Source organism: Petaurus breviceps, unplaced genomic scaffold, assembly GCF_028583685.1.
Source record: "Petaurus breviceps papuanus isolate PSGF00001 unplaced genomic scaffold, PetGlider_PUasm1.0 108, whole genome shotgun sequence".
In the NCBI taxonomy this organism is placed as follows: Eukaryota; Metazoa; Chordata; class Mammalia; order Diprotodontia; family Petauridae; genus Petaurus; species Petaurus breviceps.
Window position 1 is genome coordinate 1,086,113 of NW_027185593.1, and position 11,193 is coordinate 1,097,305.

General features: G+C 48.9%; 1 protein-coding gene across 6 annotated transcripts in view; it reads left to right on the forward strand.

The window, feature by feature from the left end:
* Nucleotides 1-8,653, forward strand: part of CRTC1 (CREB regulated transcription coactivator 1) — a 135,545-nt gene extending 126,892 nt beyond the window's left edge. For all 6 annotated transcript variants that reach the window (XM_069067227.1, XM_069067328.1, XM_069067368.1 and 3 more), the window contains one exon: nt 1,506-8,653. In XM_069067227.1, coding sequence (XP_068923328.1) covers nt 1,506-1,717 — 212 coding nt within the window. In that variant the 3' untranslated portion in view covers nt 1,718-8,653. The remainder of the gene's footprint in view (nt 1-1,505) is intronic.
* Nucleotides 8,654-11,193: the final 2,540 nt, after the last annotated feature.

Here is an 11,193-nt window from a genome sequence, read left to right on the forward strand (position 1 = left end):
TTTTTTTTTTTTATCTCTCATGCCTAACACAAGGCCTTGTACCTAGTCAGCATTTAATGAATATTTGTCAAATTGTGCTGAAATTAATATCTTCCCTTAAGACAAGGAACATGCAAATACATTTCTAGAAATGCAGATACGCTTCAGTATGTTACCACATGCACATTTTCTGGTGCTATATAAGTGATTTTGGGTTTGGGTATTTTTTTGCTTTTTTGGAGGGGGAAGGGCAGGGAGATTGGGGTTAAGTGACTTGCCCAAGGTCACAGGTCTAGTAAGTGTTAGATGTCTGAGACTGCATTTGAACTCGGGTCCTCCTGACTCCAGGACCGGTACTCTATTCACTGTACCACCTAGCCGCCCCTATATAAGTGATTTTGAATGTGTGTGTGTATGCGGGCATGTGTGTGTGTATATGTGTATCATCTATCTATCTATTGGCAGGCATGAATTGTGCTGGGGGTTAGGGCTTAGAATTGGCTGTCAATATGGTGAGATTTCTTGGGGAAAGTGTTCTATATGCTCCACTTTAAAGATTGGGTGACTTGGACTTGCATTCCTGGAGTGGAGGAGTAGTGGCCTGGGCTGGCCCTTCTTATGTAGCAGCAGGCTTCCCTGCCCAAAGAGACCAGATTCTGAAGTCTGATAAGTGTTTTACAGATGAAGAAGCTGAGACCCACCAGACTTGCCTGCAGTCTTGCCCACAGCTGAGTCAGACTCTAAACCAGGTCTTCAGATTCCCAGATGGGGCCTTGTTCCATAGTGTCCTGTGGCCTCCTGGAGGAAGAGACAACTCACACCAGAGCATGCGTTGTTCTACAATGAGAATACAGTTAAGCAGTTACTGAGCTGCCATTTAGAGAGCCATTGGACCACGTACAGGCAGAGTGTTCATGGAGTAACTGTGAACCCCAGAGAGTACAGTTTCTGACAGCAAACACACATCCCCTTTGTGTGCAGGGGTTTGCTTTTATAGAGGCAAGAGTGGAGCCTCACTTTGCGCATTTTAATTTACTATGTTGACTGACGTATGTATCTTAAGGGAAGTCACTTAGGAGGTCCTCAGGAGCAACTTGAGATGGTGTAAAGCCTCCTTCCTGATCAGGCCCCTGCTCTCTCACAGTAATTGGCGGCAGAGCCATCGCAGCCCCTCTCTCTTTCCCATGTTGTGTTCTAAAGGCCTTCCGAGCTCTGACATTCCTGATGTCCCTCTCACTCGCACCCATACACCCTAGGTGGCTTACAAAGGCAGCTCTGAGCATGAGTTTGGGCTCTTACGTTAAGCCTCTTCCCCCAAGGCTTCGTGTCCCCCTTCATATCGATGACAATGATGCGTAAAGCTCAAATGTTACCAGTTAGAATCTACTTTTCTCTTTTCTGATATAGCCTGAGACATCGAATGAGCCGAACTCTGCCTGCTCTTTGAATTTCTATTCCTTTTTCTCCAGATGGGGATGTTAAGTGGAAAAGCTAATCCTATTTTTGTGTCTCCTCTCCCATTCCAGTGACAGGGGAGTCCCCTCCCAGTTTATCAAAAGAACTGACCAGCACTTTGGCAGGAGTCGGTGATGTCAGTTTTGATGCCGATTCCCAGTTCCCCCTGGACGAACTCAAGATTGACCCTTTAACCCTAGATGGACTTCACATGCTCAATGATCCTGACATGGTCCTCACTGACCCTGCCACAGAGGACACTTTCCGAATGGACCGGCTGTAGGGTGTGGACAACCTTGAGCCTAGGAACGTGCCACCTTCCTGGTGCCCAGCTGAACTGAATACAGCCCACGGGTCAGTGGAGTCAGATTCCATGGTTCCTGAGAGCGTCCGCTCTGCCCCCATTCAATTGAGTAAAGCTTGTCGTTCTAAGCTTGCAGTGCTGCCACCCCCTCGTCCCCTCACCCCCCAGCCTCACCCCCGGTGCCATCTTGGACCCTCTGGTTCAGTCTACTCGTTGCCATTTGAATGAGTTTGGATCCTGCATCCGCCTTCCCGCCCAAGTCCCAGCGTGAGGTTGTGAATTTGTTCTTGCACTAGGAGGGGGGGGGTGTATGTGGTCACCAATGTGAAGCATCGTGCCCACCGCCTGAGCAGTCTCTCTCTGTAAGATACCAAAACCATTGGCTGGTATCCATGTACTCCTCAAGTGGCCATTTCTGCTGTCATCCCCTCCCCCCCTTCCCATCCTGCTTCCAGGCTCTCAGTCTCCAGGCTGATAACTCTGGGGCCCTTCCTCAGACCCAGAGGTGGAGAAAGCAGAGCTCTGGGGGCTCTGCCTCCCTGACTGCTTGGTTACAGCCGCTTCCTACTGTAATGGCGCTTCTCCCGTGTGGATATGCCTTGTGCATTTTCTGATGTGTTTCCTCACTGGTTCAGCCCTCACTGCCTTTTCTCAAGCCCTTGGCAAAACCGTGTTCTCTGGGACCCAGGGAGCAGCAGCTAGGTGAGGCACCATCCTAGAGGGCTTTGTTGAATGGATGCATCCCTCCCCCTGAAAGAGAGAAAGAGAGAGAGAGAGGGCATACAAAAGCAAACAGAAACACTATTTTGAGAGATTTCTTTTTATATTTCTGAGCACACAAAAAGTACTATAATTCATTACCTGGTGAAAATGAAGGAGAGAACAGAAGATTTAAAGCAGCTAGAATGACTTCTGTGGCCAAGTTGGACAGACTTACTTGCTTTCCTTGTCCTCGTTCCTCTTCCTCATCCCACCCCCATCCCCATTCCTGTCCCTGGCCCTGCCAAGCCTTTCCAGTCCTACCCCAGTCATACAATTCCTGAGCAGGAATGGAGGGTCTCCTTCCTGTGAGGAGTCCGAGGAAAGGTGGGGAATTTTTTGACTTACTTATTTTTTATTATTGTTCATTACCTGTTATGTGTTCTCAGTTAACTTTACATACTGTTATTTAAGGAATTTGTGATTTTTTTTCTGTTTTTGTTTTGTTTTGTATTTAAGTATTTGGATAGTTGAGACATAACTGAACTCCATCCAGCCATTAATGCCCTTGTATGTCTGTACAGTGCATCCACTTGTGTTTCGATTCCCAAAAGGATATGCAGGAATAGTCTATATTTTTAAACCAACTGGAATTTTAAACAGCTCTCAACCAGAAACAAATCACAACAACATCTAAGCCTAAATAAAGAATGTTACCTTTCCAGTGTCTCCAAATAAGTGATCAGACCAGCCAAACTCTCTGGGAGGTGGTGAGTTAGGGCCCTGCCAGGCAGGGCCTGAAAAGGCTGGGTTTCTATCAGCCTCCTTACAGACCTGCCCCACTGGGGACATCACCGCCGAACTAGGGGAAGTCCCATAGTGGGACTGGTTGAAGGACTCTTCCTAGAATCCTGTATTCCCAGATGTGGGAGGACCTTATTAATCACGTGGCCCAGGGGTCCTTTGACTTTTTTGTGTCCCCAACCCCTTTGGCAGTCAGTCTGGTGAAGCCCATGGAGCCATTCTCAGAATCCTGTTTTTAAATACACAAAATATATGGGATTATAGAGGAAACCAATTATGTTGAAATACAGTGAGCAGAGTATTAAAAAAACACAAGTTCGTGGGTCCCAGGTTGAGAACCCCTCACCTAGTCCAACCCACACCTTTACAAAGATGGAGACTGAAACCTGGAGGGGTGGGGACTTGCCAAGGTCCCACAGGAAATCTGATCACAGCTTGAAGCCAGGCCTCCTGCTTGTGGGTCAGCTGCTCTTCTCACTCTGTTCCCTGCTTCCCCTGAGTTCCTGTTTGAAACTTCCATGTACTCTTAGACCAACGCAGGGCCTGCCAGACCAGACAGATAAGGAGGGATTATGAGGTTCGGGTTCGTTTTTAACTGTTTACCAAGGGTCCCCAAACCCTCCACGTCTGAAAAGTTTGGTGGTTGTAGGTAGGTTTGTCTTCATTCAGCAGTCTTTGCCGTGATGGAACTTGACAAATTACAACTTCTACCCTGGCCCCTGATCTTTGCATTTGAATTGTCATCATTTTCTCCTAGCTGGTAGTAAATGCTCATGAAGGGAATGCATAGAAGGCAACTCATTCAGATATGATTTTGTCAAGCGTATACCACCTCCCCAAAATAAAAAAGAAAAGCCTTTTCATTTTTATCACATCAGAGTTAATTTTGTTTTCTCCTCCCCAGTGCAGTTGTCCAAAATGCCAGAGGGGCGGTCACTGTCAGACTCTAATCTTTCTCCTTCAGGGGGTGCTCCGTGTCCCACCTCAGTTTGGAATGAGCCGGGAGGGTGAAGGAGGCAGAGTGGGATATCCCCCCCAAAGAGACACTGTGGGGAGACCCATAAGGCCATGAGTTATAGCTAGATTTCTGTGTGCTTCAAGAAATCCAGGGGTGGCTGAGCTCCTTGAACCATACTTCTGTCCATGCCCTTCATAACTTTCATCCTCCTCCATGCTTCTGGGCTCTTTTCTAACCATTCTAATTAAGGTGACGTGAAGGGCAAGGGGATCGTTTTGTTCTTAGAACAGAAGCTTCTGAAACTTGATTTTCCCCCTTCCTTTCTCTCCTGAAGAACTGGGGTGGAGGGTGGGAAGGGCTCCCTGTCTCCTCCATTTAAGGCTCCAGAAAATCTCGTCCGTTTCTCCCATGCTCCTGGCATCTGCTTGTTTTCCTCTGCTAATGCTGTGTTTATTTTTTCTTTTCTCTACTTCTACCTTCCCTACTCCCTACTCCTGCTTCCCACCTCCCCCCCAAAATGACCATTTCCAATGGAAGAGGTATACGCCCATAAGAGCTTGAGTTACTTTCATAAAGACGATCACAGTCCTTTCCTTCAGAACAGCCAAAGGTATTGTGCAAATTTTCTGTGCTTCCTGCAAGTTTTGTTGCTTTCTGATAGTTCGGTTTGTTCATTGAGTCGGTGTCCCCGCCCAGTCGGGCCCGCCAAACCTTGTGCACGAAAATGCTTGTTTGTGAGACGTTCTTTTTTTAAACCACTGTCTCTTAATGAAGCATCCAGTTTGGAAGGTATTGGTCTGTTCCATTCACTAACCAGATTGTGTTGTGGATAGTTTTTTACAGGGACACGATGTTGCTAAATGCTACCTTGGAGAACGTGGTCTTTTTTTTTAAAAAACAAAAACAAAAAAACAAAGACAAAACTACATGTACATAAGAGAGTTTGTTTATTATTAGAATTGTAAGTAGAACTTTTAAAAAAATGGCCTTAATAAAATCACCCATCTGGATGCAATTCTCAGACAAGGCATTGGGGACCATCTAATTTAGCCAATATCTATCTGTCTCTCTGTCTCTCTCTCTCTGTGTTTGGTCCCTTTCTGGAGGTGCGTGATGTGGAAGGGGATGACAGGCACAGACAGGGGTCCCTTGTCTCCAACCCCGAAGAGAGAGGCAGCCCCGCTACTTGTATTAACCCTTTGAGAAACTGAATGTCACACGGGGGGCCATCTTGGGAACACCCTGAAGATATGAGATGTGCTGCCAAGTTATCCCATATCTTACCCACTGAGCATCCCTCCACCACTGGGGTTATGGGTGAGACCAAGAGGGTGAGACTCGAATGGTTTGATAAAATGGGTTTTTTCTCTTTGTCACTCGTGTAAACTTTTGGATCAGAAAACCTCGTTATAAAATTTATAGTTTGGGGACAGTTTCAAGCCCCTTCTTCAGCTGGGCACCTGGAGTCCAGGTGAATGGGAGGGTCAGAGAAACGAGCAGCACTACCAGTACCAGGGACTGGGATAGAGGGTTAGGGAAGGGGGTTCGATTTTTAGCCACCAAAGAAATTAATGCCGCTGGTTCACTGCTCTCAGCCTGAGGCAAGAAACGGGAACCTTCAAGCCACCAATAAGAAGGGAATTACTTGAGTGGAAAAAATGAAACCGTTTGGTTTTGACTTTGGTGCCAAGGACTTTTGAACAGTGACCTCCCAGGGCATTCATTCTCTCTGTCTCAAAGGGTTAATTCCACACTGTTGTCCGCCAGTGGATTTCTAGTTGGTTTTTCTAACATTCTCCCCAGGAAAGACTGTTGTGTTTGCCGATCTTTTTTGCAAAAAAGCAACCAACCAATGGAAGCTGCACTCTCCTCATGTAGAAAATACTGTGATTACAAAGAGACCCTGTAGATTTTTGCAATTTATTGCCGTTTAGGAACCTAGGGGTGGGAGGGGGCTTTGTTTTGCATCATGTATATAGTACTGATGTCTGCATTCTCTGTAAACCTGGATCGACACCGGCTGACTTTTGTGCCGCCTGCATGAGACCTGCATGGGACTGGAGGCGGCAGCAGGACACATGTGTCTCAGGGCTGCGCCCGCATGTTAATGAGCTCATGGCCAATGTCCTGTGCTGCTCAAAACCTTTTCCTGGACAGAGGGAACTCCTGTGGAAAAAAAAAAAAAGCTTTTTTGAAACTCCTCCTGGAGAGAGAGTGGGTATTACTATGACTCCTGTATTCTTGAGCCATAGCATCCCAGAACATCCAAGGTGGCAGGACTCTTAGAATATAGATCATAAGAATTGGGAAAGCCATTAGAACACAGGATGTCAGAGCTGGGAGGGCCCTTAGAACACAGGATGTCAGAGCTGGGAGGGCCCTTAGAACTAGGAATGTCAGAGCTGGGAAGACCCTTAGAGCAGAGAATGTCAGAGCTGGGAAGGCCCTTAGAACACAGAAAGTCAGAGTTGGGAGGGCCCTTAGAACACAGGATGTCAGACCTGGGAGGGCCCTTAGAACACAGAACATCAAATCAGAAATTTTGAATTAGCGGGAAAGGACCTTAGTGATCATCTAGTGATTAGATTCCAGTCTAGTCCCTTTATTTTATGAAGGCAGAAACTGAGGTCCATAGGAGGGGGTGACTTACCCAAGGTAGAGTATCTTAATTAGTGGCAGAGCCAGAACTAGAGCCCAAGGCTCATTTGTTCCCCACCCCCTCTGTTACAAGTTTTTAAATATTTTTCTTTCTTAAAGGAAATCAATAAAACCAATAATCCCAATTCCCCACCCCCATTAGAAGTCAAGGGCATCTGCTGCTTGGCTCCTCAGACAGGGCCAAGATGGGTAGGTTGATGCTGAGAATTCTGCCCTCAGCTCTTTGAGGTCCTGGGCCACAAGATCCTGTCCTCCAAACACTCCCTCTAGATGGCCGGCCATTGCTGTCTGGCCTCTCTGTCTAGCAGAGCTCTACCAGAAATGCAGGATCAGGAAATAACAGTGGTCTTCAGGAAGCTTCCTTGTCACTATGCCACTCCGTACAAGGTGGAATAAGCCTCAGATGCTATCCCCTCCTGCTCCCTGCCCCCATCCCATCAGGCTTTAGATTTCCAGCATCTTCTGGCTCATCCAGCCGCTGGATTCCATATCTTGCTTGGGGAGACCCTCCTGGCCTGTGGGGATGCTCTTGGGCCACTGTAGTATTCCCTTAAAAAGAGCCAGCTGCCTCCCCCCAAACAAACAATCTCTCCATATTGTTTATTGCTTGTTTTATATTTGGGCCTTGAACAATCCTGGGGAGGCGAGGGGAACGTTGGCAGAATGTCCCCAAGGAACAATGAACTCTTCAAGTCATCTTTGTTAATGAACCCACAAATCCCTAACCCCCAACCTTTCTGTTCCCCATTTTCTGAGTGCTGCTCATTAAGGACACAGATGTTTGTCTTTCCTAGCACCCTGTGCTGTAGGGAACAGAGATGACTGACTAAGGTGTCTTTCCCTCAGGGAGCTGAGAAGCCAATGGGAAGATCATGATGTAGGCAGGACCAGCCCCTTCCTTCCTGTGTATCTGCTTTTTGTACTTGTACAGGATTGAGAAAGGCAGCTAGGTCGGGGGGGGGGGGAAGCAGTGGAGTGCAGTATTTCATCAGATGCTTGAGCAGGTTTGACCCAAACACAGGCCCCAGTGGAAGGTTAACTAGACAGACCTCCCTCATGTGTAAGGACAGGGCAGAGGGGAGAACAGCCACTGTCTGTGTGTGTTTGGGGCAACTAGGGGTGAAGGCGGGAGGGGGCAATGTGTGTGTCCACATTCATGAGGAGATGCATGCATTTGGAGTCAGAGGAGCTGAGTTCAAGTCCTGCGCTTGCTGCTAGTGTGAGTTTAGGCTAATGTGTTTGGGGCTGAGTTTGTTCATCTGTAAAGACAGTTGGGTCACAGGTTCTTTCTGGCATAGTCTGTCACCTCTGTCTGAACAGGCAGGAAACAGGCAGCCTCCTTGAGCTCTAAGTAAGAGGCTTCAACACCTTGGACCTGGAAATTAGGGCTAGAGATGAGAACTTGGTGCAAACGCAGCTGAGGTGTCTGGCTCATGGGTCCTAAGAGCCCCGATTTCTCCAGTGTATTCAGTTCTTTACAAAGCACTTTCCCCACAGCAGCCCTGTGAGGGGTTACAACAGGAAGGCTTCTGAGCACCCTCTATCTTACAAGGGAGGAGTTCGAACTGAGCTCAGAGTGGTTGGATCTGGGGCTTGAGCCTCGGTCTCTCCTCCAAACCTAGGTCATGCAGGGTGGACCATGGAGAGGCCTCTCTGCTTATGTCAAGGCCTCATGGCTCTGACAGCGTTGGGTAGGGCAGGGATGAGAGTATGTCCTGTTTGGGACTTTTGTCAGAGGCATCTCCACTGGGGCCATTACAAAGGAAACCAATTTTATTGAAACGTGATTGCCAAAATATTTTAAAAACAGATTCCTGAACCCCAAGTGAAGAGTTCTTGGGCTATGTACTCCTTAAGGCCCTTTCCTTTCCCTGTGATCTGGTGGAAGGCAGGACTAGGCAGCCAAGTAACTGAACCCCATTCCCCAAGAGCCTTCCTTGTCAAGCCACAGAGAGCTGGGTCTCTCTCATGGGCTGACTTCTGCCCTGCCCTGCAGCACTGGGGTCCAGAGAAAACTGAATTTGAAATCAGGGGTCCTTGTGAATCCCAGATCTGCCATGTGGCCATGGGCAAGTCATCTCAAGTCTCTGAGCCTCAGTTTCCTCACCTGTAAAATGAGGCAGTTGGGCCAGATGGCCCTTGCAGATCTAAACTCAAGGTCTTTCCTGTGGCCTCTCCTCTTTCTCTTGTACTCCCTGTTGTCAGACCAGTTCTTAAGGTCTCTCTTGAGCTCCCTCTCCAAGAACACAAGGTTGGGGAAGCCTCGGGCTATCACCCTACCCCCATCCTCATTCACAGTTTATTTCTCTGGAGAAAGAATCCAGGAGCTGGGTGTCCCAGGCCCAGGCTGGGGAGGAGGATGGGATGAGAGTAATGGAAAGAGAAACTTTTGTTTTCCACTGCCCCTTGTCCTTTCCTTTGCCAGAGCAGCCAGCATGGGCCACTGGTGCTCACGTAGTTCTCTGGAATCAGAGATCTTTGGTTGGGATCCCAGCTCTGCTATTTCTGAACTGTGTTCCTCATGGGTTAAATGAGGGAGTTGGAACACTGATCTCTAAAAGGCCCTTTTGTCCCTAAATCCTAGGAATTAGTTCCTCCTGCTATTGATGAAATATCCCCAGTACAGTAGACTGAATTTTCCCCCACTCACCTTGGTGCCCTTGTCTAATTGGACATTTTTACTGGAGTCCACCTTGACTCCAGGAACTCCACCCATTGACTGAGATACTCCTCTGCCCTCTGTCTCAACACTGATTTCTCCCAGGAAGGCAGTCAGACAAAGACCCTTTGATGTGAAGGTCCCCAGTGGGCAGTGGGCACTGTCAGGCCTATCCCACCCTGCCCCTGGGCTCCTTTGGTCTTCTTCCCCTCGCCTCCTTAGGGCTGCAGAGACAATGGCCATCCTGAGAGGGAAGCCGAGTTGAGGGACCAGGGACAGTTTTGTCCATCTCTGGGGCTCCCTCCTCCAGGCTCTCTCATGCCTTCGATCCTGCCTCTGTTGCTGCAGGAAGCAGCTGGCATCCTGGCTGTCAGCCCCACTCCCTACCCTACCTTCTTATTTGCATTTAGCTGCCTCAGTCCTTTGCCCAGCCCTTCCTTTTACTCTAGCAAGGATGGTACAGATGATGTGTCTTGAGGCTCAGGGGCTGCCACTGCCTCTTCAGTGAAGGGGCAGAAAGGAGACCAGAGGACCAGGAGACTAGGGAACAGTGAGGGCCTGCCCTTAGAAGGCAGACTTGCATGGGCCCCTTGTGATCGAGTCACAGTTCTTAGGATCCAAGGGTTCAGTGCTGGACAACACTAGGGAGGTCTCATGCAGTGAGAGGAAGTCCCAGAGCCAGGGTTTGAACCCAGGGATCCCCCTCCACCTTTTCTCTACACCAGGCTGGCTCCATTTGGATAACTAGAGCTCCTTTTGTGCCCCAGGAGACAAAGAAGCCTCCTTCCTTAGCAGGGCTTGGCTCAACAGCTGGGAATTGGCATTTTCCCAATCTGCACTTCTGATTATCAGGAGAAGGCCCCCTGGCAGTCCAGTGTCCTGTGAGCCGCCCAGGTGAGTGGGAGGCTTGCTGCACTCTAGCATCCTCTAGCACTGGTGATTTCTCCCATTGCCCTCTTGCCCTGTGATCTCAGCACCAGGCATGACCTGCTGTCAGCATCTGCACATCCCACTGGCTGAGGAAAGTAGGGTTTCCTGACTGTAAGGCCCTTGCTTAGGGCATCTCCCAGTACTGCCATCCATCTAGTGGCAGCTCCTAGAATTTCAGCCCTAGCACCTAAGAGGCAATGTTCTACCAAGGGCTAACCTCCTCAGTCCAAATTCATGGACAGATTAGTTAGTCTAGCCGTCCCCTGCTTAACATCAGGAGAAGCCTGGACACCATCCTGACTCAGCTGGCCAGAGGTCCTTCCGGGACGCTGTACTGCCTCTCTGTCTGGGGGGCTTTCCTCACCTGGCTGGGTGTGGGGACCCGGCAGGAGGGCCAGAATTCTGTTGAGGAGAGAAGACCTAGCCTGTGGAGGAGGTTACAAAGGTAGGAGGCCACCAGCTTTGTTTCCCTGCCTGGGGCAGCCTTCTGGGCTGCCAGGGCAGCATGGTAAGGTGGTGAGAACCTTGGCCTTGGAGTCAGAAATTCCTGATTGTGCTCCAGGCTCATTATGTGACTTTAGGAAAGCCTCTTTCTTCCTGGTGGCCGCTGTTTCTTCATCTGTAAATGTAGAGGGTTGGATTGGCCAGTCTCTAAGAATCCTAACGTCCCTGATGTTCTTGAGTTCTGGTTCAGCCTCCTGAAAGGGAGTCCCAGCTTTCAGGGGAAGGCCATCTGCTAGCTTGTGG